The 17,172-nt window shown below is 40.3% G+C and overlaps 1 protein-coding gene across 1 annotated transcript in view; it reads left to right on the plus strand.

The window, feature by feature from the left end:
- LOC138783756 (sodium channel protein type 5 subunit alpha-like) overlaps window positions 1-17,172 on the plus strand; it is a 317,116-nt gene that overhangs the window by 283,308 nt on the left and 16,636 nt on the right. Inside the window, exons 22-23 of the mRNA XM_069958852.1 lie at window positions 11,855-12,136; window positions 16,108-16,161. Coding sequence (XP_069814953.1) covers window positions 11,855-12,136; window positions 16,108-16,161 — 336 coding nt within the window. The remainder of the gene's footprint in view (window positions 1-11,854; window positions 12,137-16,107; window positions 16,162-17,172) is intronic.

A 17,172-nucleotide genomic window follows, 5' to 3' on the forward strand; every position in this document is an offset into this window, starting at 1 on the left:
TCTAATGACTCCGACCTACCCCAGATTCCTGATAGGTGATGCAATGCAGAATATGTATATGCACCCCCTATAAATACAATTTATAATGCTAGAAATTTACTATGTGTCAGAGTGGCTCATAGAGTGGAGTCCCAAATGAAGAATCCCTCCAATAGATACCCTAATAAGACATATAGGAAGGAGTTGTCATGAGACAATTCCTTTAAATTATAGTCCATTGCATTTTCACTGATGACGAAAACCCTCCTGTACCATGTTGGTGTATTTATTCAGAAGTAATTGTACATCCAAGACTAGTGGTTATCTTAGTATTTTATGGGGGACACACATTAAAGTGAAAATTTGCATACCCCATGTTTAGAGCAGAGACAGCTGCACCCTATCAGTCTCTTTGCATTATAGCTGGTTATAGCAGGGAGATAAACCAAAACACTTCAGAGACACCACCACGTGTCTCGACGTCGGTGTATTTTAGAACATTACCCCCTGGGAAATCAAATATGCAAAAAACACTGCAGAGACACCATCACGTATCTCCAAGTCAGTGGACTAGCCAGACCTTCCTCCGGGAAGGAACAACCAAGCCAAGGAATGTCTCCAGTCAAGGAAACCACCGAAGCAAACCACCTTGTTTGGGGGGTTTCCTTGACTGGAGACATTCCTTGGCTTGGCTTCCCGGAGGAAGGTCTGGCTAGTTCACTGATGTCAAGACTCGTGATGGTGTCTCTGTAGTGTTTTTTGCCACTGCCAATGGGGGTTGCATAGGACCCCTGTAATTCCAATCAATATGTAAATGTATATCACTGGGCACAGAAAAGGGGAGATAGGGTCTTTAGATTTACCACAGAATACCACGTCACCCCGGGACTTACAGTTGTCCACCAGTCATCTACAGTGTAGACATGAGCCAAAAATGTCATTGAGCATGGTTGCCTTAATTTGGTGCTATAAACTGCTTTAATAAATGAAGAAATAGTTTATGATTAGAGATTAGCATGCAAGTTTGAGTTCGATCATTCGGCATTTGGATACCAGTGGCTAAAAAAGTTGGATGCAGCCCTAAAAACGTGCATACAGCCTGTGACTCCTCCAACTTCTTTAGCCACCTGTATTAGAACGATCAGACTCGAGCATACTCAAGTTGCGTTCATCTCTCTTTAAGACCATACATTCTCCCACTATGGGGGTACTGTCATGTAACTTATCGGAAAAAAAGGTATTTGGCTCAAAAGCGTTGTATCCAAGTAGTCATTATAATAATAGCCAATATAGTTTGCATTCACTAAAGGAAAGCTATGGTTGTTTGTTAGAAATTTAGTTTAAATGACATTTCTGGGCAAATTATCCAGTGAGACATCTCCACATACAGTAATCCTTTCTCTAGTATATTGCGTACAGGGCTTTTTTAAGAGGCATCAATGTGGGAATTGTTGATTTTGTATGAAGATTAAAAAGGACGCCAGTATAAGATTACATAAATGCACTTGTCCAGGAATGGATTCCCATCACTATGAATTATCCATGATAGGACTTGTAGCCTTTTTCTATCCAGTGATCATTTTACCAGTCAGATACATATTCCTCGTAACTTTGAAGGAGTTTCTGGCTCCTTATCATTCTCATGATGACCCTGTAAGTGAATACAACATCACATAAGTCAGGATATGCAGAGACAGTCCTAATATACTTTAATTGTGTAGATTTTTATTGACGCCATGCAACTTAGGCACAGTTAAGTCTAATTACAATTTCTGTGTATGTATATGAGCAGTAGGACTATATCTGGCAATTCTATCACTAGTATATGCCACCTCACCCCCCCCCCCCCCTGCAAGCTTCACATCTTTATCTGCTTTCCTTATGCTCAGCTGCAGTGTGGATGCAGACTTACCTCTGCGCCGCCTCATATACATAGTTACATAGCTAATACGGTTGAAAAAAGACACATGTTCTTCAAGTTCAACCAAGAAGGGGATGGATACAGGGAAGGGGGAGGGGTGATAGGTTCTATACGTATGCATTTATATTATTTTGCTCTAAGAACTTGTCTAGCCCTGTTTTGAAGCCCTCTACTGTTTTTGCTGTGACCAGATCCTGTGGTAGACTGTTCCACAGATTCACAGTTCTCATGGTAAAGAAGACTTGTCGCCTCCGGAGATTGAACCTTTTTTTCTCCAGGCGGAGGCAGTGCCCCTCTTGTCCTTTGAGGGGGTTTTACCTGGAACATCTTTTCCCCATATTTCTTGTAGGGGCCATTTATATATTTAAATACGTTAATCATATCTCCCCTTAAACGTCTCTTCTCCAGACTAAACAAATGTAATTCTTTTAATCTCTCCTCATAACTAAGATGCTCCATTCCTCTTATTAGTTTAGTTGCCCGTCTTTGTACCCTCTCCAGCTCTAGAACATCCTTTTTATGAATCGGGTTCCAAAACTGGACAACATACTCCAGATGAGGCCGCACCAAAGCTTTATAAAGCGGTAATATTATATCCCTGTCCCGAGAGTCCATGCCTGTTTTAATGCATGACAATATCCTGCTGGCCTTAGAAGCAGCTGACTGACATTGTGTGCTGTTCTGTAGTCTATTATCTACAAGTACACCCAGATTCTTCTCCATCAGCGACTCTCCCAGAGTAACTCCCACCAGGACATATGATGCATGCGGGTTATTAGTACCCAGGTGCATAACTTTACATTTATCCACATTGAACCTCATTTGCCAAGTGGACGCCCAAACACTCAGTGTGTCTAAGTCATCCTGTAACATCTGCACATCCTCCATAGACTGTACTGTACTACAAAGCTGTTAATTCCATTCTCAATATCATTAATAAACAAGTTAAACAGAAGAGGGCCCAGTACTGACCCTTGGGGTACACCACTTATTACGGGGGACCATTCGGAGTAGGAATCATTGACCACCACTCTCTGGGTACGATTTTTAAGCCAGTTTTCAATCCAGTTACACATTAAATTTTCCAAACCGATAGACTTTAACTTACCCATCAGACGTCCATGAGGAACTGTGTCAAACGCTTTTGCAAAATCCAGGTACACAATATCCACAGCCGCGCCGCCATCCAGGCTTCTACTTACCTCTTCATAAAAACATATTAGGTTGGTTTGACCGCTTCTGTCCTTAGTAAAACCATGCTGGTTATCACTTATAATACTATACTATAATACTATATAATACTATATTCCTGGATGTAGTCCCTTATAAGCCCCTCAAATAGTTTCCCCACAATGGACGTTAAGCTTACAGGTCTGTAGTTACCTGGGGAAGTTCGAGAGCCCTTTTTGAAGATCGGTATTACATTTGCCTTACGCCAGTCCCTCGGCACAATACCAGTAAGCAAAGAATCACTGAATATTTCATACAAGGGTAGAGAAATTACAGAACTGAGTTCCCTAAGAACTCTGGGGTGTAATCCATCAGGCCCTGGAGCTTTGGTTACATTGAGTTTATTTAATTTATCTTGGACCATATGTATAGTAAACTAGTTCAGTACATTACATGTGTTAGCAGCACTGGCCCCACCCACCTCAGTACTGGCCCCACCCACAACAGCTACAACCTCTTTTGTATATACAGAACTGAAGAAGCCATTACGTAACTCAGCTTTCTCCTGATCCCCAGTTATTAATTCCCTGTCGCCATTATTTAGGGGTCCTACATGCTCTGACCTTGGGTTTTTTGCATTAATATATTTGAAGAATTTTTGGGGGTTTCTTTTGCTATCTATAGCTACCTGCCTTTCATTGTGAATTTTTGCTGCTTTTATTACATTTTTACAGGTTTTGTTGACTTCTTTGTAATGTTTAAAGGCTACAGCTGACCCCTCTGATTTTGTATTTTTTGAATGCCCCTTTTTTGTCATTTATAGCCCTTCTAACCTCGGTTGTAAGCCATGTGGGATTGGATTTTAACCGTTTATATTTGTTACCCATAGGAATATATTTGGCAGTACAGTTATTTACTGTGGATTTGAAGATTTCCCATTTATTAGCTGTATCCGTATGTGACAGCAGCCGCCCCCAGTCTATGCCCTGAAGTTCTGCCCTTAACCCAGGAAAATTGTCCCTTTTAAAATTAAGAGTTTTTGCCCTCCCAACATGTTTTTCTTTTCTACACTTTAAGCTAAAAGTCACTATATTGTGGTCACTATTACCCAGGTGTTCATGGACATACACTATATAGACACTAAAAACAACATCCTGCGATCCTACCTCAATGTAGCAAACCTTTTGAAGTTCCCGGACCTGTACTGAACAGTCTAACCTGTGCATCCAGCATTTTCTCTGGGCAGAAAGTCTGCACATTGCACAGGCTGTTTGTCTCCTCGCCCTGCTCACTCATCCCCCTCAGCCCCTCCCCTCTCCATAGGATATAATGGGCAGTGTAAACCTGTCTCTACTCTGCTTTCTTTTGCTGGGTGGTTGGGGGGAGCAGGCTTGTGAGTACAAGAAGAAAACTGTTTTGTCTAATAAACCCTATTAAAGACTTGCAGGTACTATTGATTTCTGCAAAGTTGTTTGAAATGAGAGCCACATTTTAAGAGTGGGCAGATAGAAGAATAACATTAATGGGACCTAAATGGGCACTGTCATTAAGAAAACAACTTCTGACATGTCACAGGGATATATGTAAAAAGTTTTGATCGGTTGGGCTCTCAAAGCTAAGGAAAAGTGGAGAAGCGTGCGGTAATGCATTTTACTCAATGGCTTCCAGTTATCTCTGTCCAGGTAGCTCAATTATAAGTCTATGTGATCAGTTCTATTCTGTGGGGATTTCAAGGTCCTCATTCTCGAAACCCCAGCAGTCAGACCCCTTGCTATCTCTTAGTTAGGCCCTATCCTGTGTAAACTCTGGATAGGGCATAATAATAATAATAATAAATAATAATAAATAATAATTGTACAGTATAGCGCCAACAGATTCAGCAGCGCTTATCACGCCATATAGGAATACCCCTTTAAAGCGACTCTGTACCCCCAATCTGCCTTCTCCTAACTGCTTGTACCTTTCGGATAGCTTCTTTTAATCCAAGATCCGTACTGGGGTCCGTTCGGCAGGTGATGCAGTTATTGTCCTAAAGAACAACTTTTAAGGTTGCAGTGCTGTGTCAAATTGGCGTGCCTTAGGCTTGCACTGCCTCTCTGTTCCTCCTCCCCACCCTCTTCGTCATTAGAAATGCCCCTGGGTATGTTTTTTTCTATTCATCACTTGTCTAAACAGTGCACAGGTGCCTTAAAAATCCAGCACTTGTGCAGTGTTCAGACAGGTGATGAATAGGAAAAATCCTGCCCAGGGGCATTCCTAATGATGAAGAGAACAGGGAGGAGGGATAGAGGGGTATCGCAATAGAAGGACATGGGTACTCTAGGCCACGCCAATTTGACACAGGGCTGCAAGTTTAAAAGTTGTTTTTAGGACAATAACTGCATCACCTGCCGAACGGACCCCATGACAGATCTTGGATTAAAAGCAGCTATCCAAGGGTACAAGTGGTTTGGGGGGGGGGCAGATTGTGGGCACAGAGTTGTTTTAAGTAGTCTAAATCAGTTAATATTACCTTACACCTAATGTTCATTATTCCTAACGCAGAAAGTTTTTGAACAATTCTAAAAAATATGCTGTTGTGTGTTTTTTTTTTTTTTTTTTTATTAGAATATCAAAGTGCACAGAATTCGTGATTGAACAGGCAATATGACAGTATGAAAACTAAAGATCTTATTCAGAATCTTTAGTCTCAATCTGTGGGGTCAGAAACCGTCTCTAAGTGTTTCATAAATCATCAGCCGACAGGTTGTTGTCAGATTAAGAACAGTGATTATATCATCATACAAATAGTATATTTTTTTATTTATTAATTTAAATATAATAATAAAGCTGTAGTTATATATTTTTAACCATTTTGTAAACTATATTGAAAAAACAAACAAATGCTGTGTTATTTTAAGAGAAAATTATTTCATACTAAAATATCTGGCAAAAACAGGCTCCGCTTGCTGGACAATTAAAGAAGAAATGAAACTGTTTTTAATTTCAGCTAAACACATTTATTGCACAATGAGCTAATTCATAGGCCTTTATAATGGTCTGAAAAGTTGGCCTGCTTGTGTCTCTAAAGGCCTGCAGTTGTCAGAGATGCCTGAATATGTCACCCTTAATATACAGAAATTCAGAGCCCTCGCTGTGGCACACAATACAGTGGGACTATTTTTTTGTCTACAAGGGTTCAGAGCACAACACAGGGTCCAATTATACATTTCACTAATATATACAACATTGCCTTTTATTTGGAGAAGCATAGTGCCAGATTACCTTTATAGACCCCCTATAGTGAAATCCCCCTCCCCCCTTTTTTTTGCCCGCAAGCAGTACTTGTCCTATTTTCTGTCCTCATATTTTCACACTCTTTGCAAAAAAATGATACTCACCTTATCCTGTTCCCACAACGAGCAGGACTCTCCCATCCTCTGCCATCCTATGCCCAGTTCAGGCTTCTAACATGTTTAGCGGACTACCATCCTCTTGTATTCCTCATGCCTACAGCAGCCCCTGGCCTTTAAGAGTAAGAAGAATAGACATGGAGTCCTGCTGAACTAAATTTCGAAGTAAAATTGTTCAGTTTCAATGGAAACTACATCCAGTTAGAAGTGACTTATACAATGCAGTACAGGCCTTCCTCTCAAAATCCTCACCTTGGCCACATTATGGCATTCATATAAAATTATATTATAAACTAAACCAGCAAAAAATTGGGGGATTTTGGAAGTTTACTATGGTATATTTCACTATATGGGCACTATAGTTCATTATATGGACAAGTATATTTTTCAGTATTCTTGCCCATGTCCTTGGACCACAGTAACTAAGACTTTACTAGTTATATAAAGACATTTAACATAATAATTATAGCTGTTTAGTGTAAAAAAAAAAAAAACACGTAAATATGTGCTGACCAAACTTAAAAGATACTACTCGTGTATCCAGAAGAAGTAAATGGTCATAGTTCTTGATGTCATTGTGTATATGTATTCCTCTTGAACTCTGCATGGTTATTTTGTAACTTATAAATTAACCTGCATGATAGCTTTAGCATCTACTGTGTGCTTAATATTTGTCAATTTCTGTCCGTCTGGTATCGGCAGATATTCGGGAACATTACTAGTAAACGAGCTTGTGTTTGTTTGTTTCTATTGTAGCAGTGTCTTTTGTCTGTATATGCATATAGGGATACATACTGTATAACATTATTTGCATGCACTGTACCTATTCAATACAGTGGTAACCCTTTCCATGCAACAAGTCATTGGGTGTTCTATCAGTTACCGGAAACTTAGCCAGCTGTAGACTGTCTGTCCGGAGGCAACAACATCCAGAGGCCTCCAGAGGCAGATATTGGGGGAAATTAATTATTTGGCATTATTTTTTGTTGTTGTTTAGTTCTAAAAGATACAGCCACACGTTATGCTTGCACAAGGATGGGCCAAGTGGTATAGCCACTGGTACATAGTAGCTCTCTATTTTGGCTCATAGAGGGGGCTCCTGGGTGGAAAACTTCCTTTTTTTTCCATTTAGAATAGGATTGTGATTGTGAGATAATCATAATAAACTTTTCTGAAAGAGTGTTGACATTAAAGCCTTTTCTATTTAAAAATCTCAAGTCTTCCAGTACTTATCATCTGCTGTAAGTCCTACAAGAAATGTTGTTTTCTTTTCAGTCTGACACAGTGCTCTCCGCTGACATCTCTGGCCATGACAGGAACTGTTCACAGCAGCGGTAAATCCCCATAGAAAACCTGTACTGCTGTGAACAGTTCAGACTGGGAAAAAAAATACATTTCCTGTAGGACATAGGACAAGTATGGGAAGACTTAAGATTTTTAAATAGAAGTAAATTGCAAATCTATATAACTTTCTGACACCAGTTGATTTGAAAGAAAAAGGTTTTTGCTAGATAACCCCTTTAAGGTCATTTTGTTGCTCCAGCAACCTAATGAATATAGGTCCTTGTACCAGAATAATTCTAAAGTCCCTCTTACCTTGTTGTCATATACTGTAGATTTTACGTACGCTACAGCGAAGCTTCACCAATAACAATAGTGCAATTTACATTTTAACAAGGACGCCTTGTTAAAATAACCCTGAGTGTGAAATCATTTGTCTTTCCTATGAATGTGTTATTTGCGGTGTCCACATATTAATGTCAACTCTGACTCGTCTAATGAATTATGAAATGAATGTCTACATGGGTACATTTCTAATGTGGCTTCTATTTTTTCCTAATAAATTTTTACTGTTTTAGTTGGTGGCTCTCAAACTGTGTTACTGGGAATATGACCAGCTCAATTCCTCCATGTAGAGATGCATCTTAGATTCTTCTTTTAAAGGGAGTCTGCCCGCTCAATATCATTTAGAGAGCTGCAGACATGGACAGACAGCAGATGAATAAATGACAGGGAGATAAAAAGAAAAATGATACCTAGCTAATGGTTGTTTGCAAAGTAATAAAATAATGTTTTACTTCTAAGCTCAACAGTCGTGGCAACTTTGCTGAGCTGCAGCATGCATAGCTCCATCCTTCCCCACCCCTCATTATCCTGCATGATTGATGTACAGGGGTTTGCTTCTAGCACTGATCCTTGTACAATAATCATGCAGGACAGGGAAGAGGAGGGGAGGGAGGAGGCATGCATGCTGCTGCTCAGCACAATTTCTATGACTTGGCTCTACCTTTATGGCTTAAAAGGAAAACTTGATAACTTTGCAATCAGCTATCTCCCTATCAGTTATCTGCTCATGATTGCAGCTCAGAGTACGATGCAGAGATGAGAGATTCCCCTTAATTAGGCCCCGTTCCCACTGAGCAAAAGTAGCGGAATTCATGTTCATTCTTCAGCGCGTACAGAGCAGGAGCGCGCGCCTCCCATAGACTCACATTATGAGCGGGAGGCTAACGGCAACGGCAACGGAATTCCGCTACTTTTGCTCAGTGGGAACGGGGCCTTATGGTTAGGACTCCTTGGCAGTTTTTGATTGCCTAAGGGTAATTGCATACTAGACAGGCTACTTATAGAATAAAAAATCAAGACAAAATCAGTACAAAAAATTCCTCGCTCGTTTTGGTGCAGATTTGTGTGCGGATTTTAACTTTCCCCTTGACTTCAATTGGGAATATCTGTAGTAGATCTGCAATATAGACTTTAAAATCTTCACCACAGATCAGTTTTAGTCAGGAAATCTCCACTGCAAATAAAATAAGAGTTAAAAAAAAAAGAAACTACTTTGTTGGTGAACTGCAGTGTTTCCTTATGAGAGGAAAGACTGCACACCAATCATTACAATTTCAATGTTTTTATGTTATCATTGTAAGTCACCAGTTCTTCCCTCACATGGAGACACTGAGGTCATGCATTCACAATGAATTGGCTGATAGTGATCCCAGTACATGACAAGTTTGAGAGCCGCTGGTTGAAGTCCTGTCTTTATGTGATCATGAATGGATATGTATTGGTCATGAACTGTTGAAAATGTCGGTTGCCTTTTGTAAAGAAACATTCTACTAGTTTCCATATCACTTTTTGAATGTATGAAGCATGTTTCTCGACTTGTAATGCGAAACCATTCACAGGTTCCTCTTAGATATGTTGTGACCATGGTTTCTGCGTATCCCGTCTATACAATTTCCTATCTGCTACTTCCTTCCTCTGCCTTCATGTAGGCCTCACTTGTGCCAAATGACTTTGACAAGTTTCCAAACGTATATGAGAAGCTACAACACCAAAGAGTTGGTTACAGATGCCCCGAAAATTTGTTTCTTTTGATGTATAATAAGGGGTCGACATTCTTGGATAGAGCTAGTGATCCCTTCCCGCAATTACATAAATATTGACGTAATGGGGGAGATTTATTAAACATGGTGTAAAGTGAATCCGTCTCAGTTGCCCCTAGCAACCAATCAGATTCCACCTTTCATTTCCCAAAGAGTCTGTGAGGAATGAAAGGTGGAATCTGATTGGTTGCTAGGGGCAACTGAGCCAGTTTCACTTTACAGCATGCTTGATAACAATCTCCCCCTATAAAATTCTACAAAATAGGAAATATCCATTAAACACTGGTCACAACATATTATACTGAACAGCTTGTGATATGACAATTTATGATATTTCTGTTTTTTTTTCATGGACGAAATATTGATTCATGCCTTGGCCTGTACAGCCCTGTACATTTGGAAATGCATTTTAGGATGAAGAGACACTAATGCTCCGATCTGTCCATGATCTTATCCTAAATCCAATATCCTGGCTACATTCAGTTGTTCAGTGCTGTAATAACTATAATGTCTTCCTATTACTATATAGTAGAACTGTCATTTATTTAAAGTGAATGTACCACTATAACTACTCCATTAAGATTTCCACATCAGCTGATCAGCGCCACCATGCACATTGTAACAGTGCTGTCTGTTGCTCCCATTGCAGCCTGGTTCCTGAGATCTTCTCCGGTTTGTACTTATGCAAATGTCTGGTTTGGCGCCCTGAAGGCGGGCCTAGGGCCCCCAGTACACTGATATTTCCTCCCCTTTGTGACACGTCAGGCTGGGGACAGACTTCATTCTGAAGAGGGGAGGAGATATCGGTGCACTGGGAGCACCAAACCTGACAAGTACAAACCAGAGATCTTAGGAACCAGCAATGGGAGGAATGGACATCACCATCACAATGTGAGCGTCAGCGCCGATCAAGTGATATGGAAATCTTAATTAAGTAGTTATAGTTGTACAGTCGCTTTATATTTTTAATCCAAACCAGACATGTGAAAGGTTCAGATTGTACTGGTTCCCAGTCCAGAGACCACTGCAATTGCTAATTATAAGCGGCCATCTGCAAGGTCCAACTCAAATTGCTCCATAGTAATGGGAAGAATGGGGCAAATTTTGCGGACAGCCGGGAAGTAGAGCGCATCCACTTATCGCAATAAGTCTCAAGGCTGAAACCAAGTGCAATGTAAACTCTTACATGTTTGGAAGACATGTAAAAAGTTTGGACAATGACAATACTACCTTAGACCAACTAAAAGGTGGTGTAAAGTTGGATAAAAGATGTACCAAATTTATCAAACAGCATGAGCCATTTTGATAAATCCGGAGCATTCCGAGACTATCTAGACTAAATTTACACTTTCTAAGACTTTTACGGTTTCCGTAACTCTGACCCAGTGTTCCTGTGATAATACTGAACTGCCAGAACACAGGGCAGGAAATAATACCACGGACACAGACACAATTTTTTTTTACAAGCAGCCTGTAACGTCCAACGTTGGCGATGCCCTTTAATTCAACAGTCATATCTCTAGAGCATTCGTGTCTCTCCACATGAATCATTGGGAATGAATATGTTGATACAACTTAACTTTTTTTCAACCATCTATGACAATAGGTCACTAATATTAAAAAGCTTGACAACCGCTTTCATAATGTGAGACAACAGGGTAAAGTTGGCTGTTGGGCTCCCCTTTCCTCTCTGAAATTAACTAATAATAATCCAATGATTGAATCTATGTACTAAACATGTGTAGACTATAAAGAACCATAAAGCTTGATTTTATTGAAGCAGTGCCTTTTTTCTATAGTGTTGATATCATTATTGCAATTTTAAAAAGATTCTATCAACTCAATATCCTTTTAGCAGCAAGCACAGTATTGAGTAGTAAGGCATACCCCATTTTGCTGACTATACAATCAAGCTGACTGGCCTGTGTATTGTGATATTAGTACTTTACTACTTCTGTGTTTGTTTGTAATATTTACTGACTACTTATGTTTTGTTCCACTTTAAGGTCGTAGTGAACGCCTTAATAGGGGCTATCCCATCCATCATGAATGTGCTGCTGGTGTGTCTCATTTTCTGGCTAATTTTTAGCATAATGGGAGTGAATTTATTTGCTGGAAAATTTGGAAAATGTATATACGCTGAGAACAAGACAGAGGTTGATGTGGCCATAGTAGACAACAGGAATATGTGTTTAACGCTGATGGACAACGGGACAGACGTCTACTGGACTAAGGTCAAAGTCAACTTTGATAATGTTGGGGCAGGCTATCTGGCTCTTCTTCAAGTGGTAAGTAGAATGCCATATTTATTCTCTATAGCAGCAGTTATTAATGTGGATACTGGGAGGAGATGAAATATAGAAGGACATTAGTGGGACTGGCCAATGGTGTTGCCATCAAAGACATATGCAAATTTTCTTACTGTTTCTTATTTATTGGTTGTCTGCCATATTTACTCTGTATTTTCTTCTGATATGGCTTTCCTTATGCAGTCTACATTTCCCATGATGCCCCTGCCCTTGTAAAGGCAGAGAGGGCAGAGTTTCATCACTGGGCTTGCTCTGATCTCAAGTGCAGCAAGTGATAGATCAACAACATAGAACTTCTGTCAACTAACACTGCAGAGTATCATATGAGATACCACTTAAGGCCATCTAGTTGTGAGAGGTTTATCCCTGCCAGGTCTTAGGGTCCTATCACACGGGCTGATTATCGTGCGAAAAATCGTTATATCGTTCGAATTTAAACGATAATCGTTCTGTGTAATTGCAGGCAACGATCGAAAAATCATTCGTATGTCGTTGATTTACATCTGAACCTAAAATTTTCGCTAATTAGTCGCTGCAATTCCACATTCGTTCGCTCAAGTTCCGCATATTTTCACTAATCGTTCAGTGTAATTGCACATTGTCCATTGTTTTGTTGGGATCAGAAGGAATAAACGATCATAGTAACAATCGCAATAACGATCGTAGTAATGATCGTAACTAACGACCATCGTTCTGTGTAATATGGTGAATGTTTCAGGTTAACGATAAATAATCTTATTTGTGATTGCTTATCGTTAGTCGTTAATAATTAAAAATCGCTCCATGTAATAGGACCCTTACTCATAAAAGGGCAGTTTCAGTTATGGAGTTATCTACTACATCACTGCATTCCTGGTTTCTTGGGTAGGACAGAAATTGCCCTACCACAACTGCAGAGGGATATATAAAGTTACAAGGAAGACTAAGTTCTGGAAAGGGAGGGAGTGTCTCAGGGCTGTCTGGAGGAATCTCATGTGTAATAATGTAATTCTGGAAGCTAAGAACAGGGCTCCAAGTAATTGGATTGGTGCCCAGGGTCTTTTCTGATTGATCAGTCTCTCCCTATTTGGGTAGGTAAGGGCCAGAGGAGCAGGAAACATTGCCAGGGATTGCTTGTAGATCCTTTTGTGGATGGTCATTTCTGAGTGACTGATACGTCAGTGTACAGAAGGAGTCTTTCATGGTTTTATGGTTTTAAGCATGAAACTTGTCACAGGTTTTCTTAAACACTTCACTAAAATTCTATGTATATGTTTTTATGTGCTATTATAGCAGAGAGATTTGTTCCTAAATCACAATAGCATTACCATAACCGGAAGGGATTAGAAGTAGGAGTGGACTTACCACCCATAGCATCCCAAAGTGCCTGAAGGTCAATGGCCTCAAGGTCCCTGCAGACCCTCAGTTTGTTCTACATTAATTACTTTAAAAATTTTAAAAATAAATCAGAACATTATATTACACTTCTAATAGTTGCTAGCAGCCTGTACAGCCGCCATCACTGTAATCTAATTAGATATAAATAGGCATAATTTACTTATGCATTGTTCAGTGTATTTGCAGTATCTATAAATCCCATCAAGAAGTGCCTTCAGGGTGCCCACTGTGCCTATAGATATTTCCAAACCTGCACATGATTTATTAAAAATACATACACTATCATTTAAAGGGAATCTATCATTACATGCATGCATACTAACCCACTGTTATGTACTTGTAGCCTGTGGTTCCTTGCTTAACACAGTTTTCCTTTTTCAAATCCATTGTGGCGTTCTGGAGAAATATACTAAAATAGTTTTATGTTAATAAGGCGCTTTGGTGCACCGGGGGCAATCAAGAGCCCCTAAGTGCATTGTTTACCACTTCTCGTAAGTCAATAAGAATGGCTTCCCTTTTCAGTTTTGCATACCCTTCCCTCTCCATGACATTATTGCTACACTCACATTATAAGTAAATCCTACCCCTATCATTTTTCTGACCTCTTTGCAGGCAGGAACTTGTGCACCCTTCAGTGCACCAAAGCACCTCATTAGCATAAAACTATTTTTGGAAATATCTCCAGAATGCTACAGTGGATTTGAGAACGGAAAACTGCATTTAAATCAGGGTTCCATGGGCTTCAAGTATGTGCCAGCTGGTGCATGTGATAGATTTTCTTTTAAATATATGATAAAGAGATTATAACTTTCACATAGGTCAGAGGATACATTTTTCAGGCAACAAGCTGTTAGGCTTTCATATCCAATAAAGTCTGTCTGCCATGGCAAATTCACCTTAAATCAATGCCACCTTATTACTCCGCCAGCTTATATTGTATTTTAAAAAGCGCAGTCACTAAAGACTTATCTTTAAGAAGTCCATCTGTTATTCAGCTTTCCTTTTCTTCCTTTTTGTAACCTGAAATGATTAAACCAGTCACAAAGTTTAATTCCCCTTCATTTCAGTAGGAAGCTGTAGGTGGAATCACATTAGACTTCCAGAGAACAGCTTTATTTGTACTGTACTCAATCAGAAAATTGTTTTATGGTAAAAAATCATCAGTGATTGGGAAAGTAGCCATGAAGAAAAAGAAAATTAAAGATTTTCTGATTCTAGCTGATTGGAAAAGTGGCAAATGTATTTTCCGGTGTTATCTTCTCAAACAGCGTGGAGGTTCCTGTATGTTTGGTCTATTACATAGTATACATTTCCATTATTAAGTCAACTAAAGCACATCTTGCATGCTAGGAGAAATGTATAAAAAAATGTAACACAGTTAAGGCCATTAAGAATTTATGAACCTCTAATTTTTATTTAGGTACTTAAAGGGGAATTCACTTCAAGGCCACATTCACACAACGAATGACGCTGGTCGTTCTGTGACCCGGTCGTGTCACAGAACGGCTGGTGTCAGTAAAGTTTATCCTGGATGGTACTGCAGTACCAGTGATTGCAGAACCCCGATGGTAGCCATGGAAACCGGAAGCTTCAGGCTTCCAGCTTCCTGGCTACGGAGGCCGTGGGGGGAGGGAGGGAAGATAGGGCGCGCGACAGGGGACAGAAGAGGGGGCAGACATAGGGACATCAGCTTATGGGATCATTATGATCCCATAAGCTGATGTCCAAAAACTACCTGGGCATTGATGCATCAATGGCCAGAGGTCGTGAAAGTGTTACCATAGAAGTTTTTGCCGTGCTGTTCCTATTATGTTTACTTTTACAGCTATTTTAGTATAACAATTTCATTAAAGTTATGGAGGTTTATAATGTTTATAATGTTTATAATGTTTATAGGTTATAGGTTTATAATGTTTATGTTTTGCATATGTTTTTATTATGCTTCTATAACTCAAGTCATTTACTAGTTTAACAAAAAAAAAATCCCTACATTAGTCAATATTCATTTCTTCCACTTTCAGATTATATTTTCTGGTGCTCCCCTCAGCCAGCAGTGATGTAGAAATGTCTTGCGCATCACGGCCTGATCATTTCGCTGTTGGGATTTTGTAGTCGGAGCTGACAGCGCGCCAGTAATGACATAGCGCCCTAGCAATGCATTATTTACATAGACACAGAAACGGTGCTAATTACTGCAATATGTAATGTGCAGACATGGTGATACTTTGCTGGCATCCTGACAACGTGTTTTATTTCCTTATTGTTCTGTGTTTCTCCCTTGTGGCGGGTCACAGCTGTTTCCTCTTGAAAACAGAATAGGAGGCTTTGTACACACTACTTTTTTTTTTTTTTTTTTTTTTTGCCAAAGACCTGGCCACCATTGTAAATTGGATATTAACTGCCATTGTAAAGAGCTTTTGTGATGTGAGCCCCATCATTGGATCAGATATTATGTTCAGTGTACGAGCACCGTTCAATATTGGGAAGCATCAGATGTAGCACAAAACAATAATAGAAAAATACAGGTAAACCAAAAAAAAATAATTTTGAACATATTTTTTCTCTTATTTTAGGCAACATTTAAAGGATGGATGGACATCATGTATGCTGCCGTCGACTCGCGTGAGGTCAGTATGGTTGATATGCTTTTATTAATGAGTAATTCATTGAGTTGTCATGGATTTACAGAGATGAAATGTGTAGGATTTTTTATGGAATGTCTGCATAAAAACACGCTGTTTACGATTGTATTTTATTTGATGATATAAAACATCCTAATGAATTGCATTAACAGTCCAATCAAACTGCTACGTTTTGTACCGACTGGAGTCGTGGATCCGCTGTTCCACCAGTAGCGATGACATAAGCCGCACCAGGGAGTCTAAGGGGCCGCTGGTCTGCATCAGTGCTTACTGCGGGGCGGGATGGACTTGCCGCAACAGATCCCCAGGTCGCTGCCCCTGGCTTGGCTTGCTAGCGGTGGCAGGCGAGGTGCAGCTGGAGACACATAGGCAGGCAGGCTGGAATACAGCAGGACTTATGGCTCTAACTGGAACAGCAGACACAGGCAGAACCACATGTAGCTGGAACCAGAAACCATGAGCAGGAATCTTAGAGAGCTGGGACCACACACTTACAGGAAGCATGCAGAGGCACTTAACCAATAAGGGACGCACTGCCCTTTTAAATCTGTGAAAGCCGATGCACACTCACCCTAGGAGGCGGGGACGTGCGTGCCAGCCGGGACAGCGGGGAACAGAAGCGTGGATCAGTAAGATGCCCCCAGGGGCCAAAGCAACAGCAACGTCAGGCCTCTGCACATGGGTGGCGTCTGCCTCAGGCAGCCGGGGGAGAACGCGGCTGCGGCAGCTGCCCAGAGCACGGGACTCCGCCACAGGCGTAACAAGTTTCAAACTGCTGACAGTGTTAGATAGTTGTTAGGTCAAGGAGACACTCGGTACCTTTCATATATCCATCTGTCTTCCAGGATGTAGAATAATACTTTTATTCTCTGGAGCAAAGAGTCAAAGAGGCTTTCCCAAACTCCTGTATAGCTGAAAGCTGGAATGCATCCTCCTTCTCTGCTTGATTAACACCTAAAAGCCCAGTCTCAAGCAGGCTCAGCTAAGGGAAGGGGT

The sequence above is a fragment of the Dendropsophus ebraccatus genome, chromosome 2 (assembly GCF_027789765.1).
Source record: "Dendropsophus ebraccatus isolate aDenEbr1 chromosome 2, aDenEbr1.pat, whole genome shotgun sequence".
NCBI classification, from domain to species: Eukaryota; Metazoa; Chordata; class Amphibia; order Anura; family Hylidae; genus Dendropsophus; species Dendropsophus ebraccatus.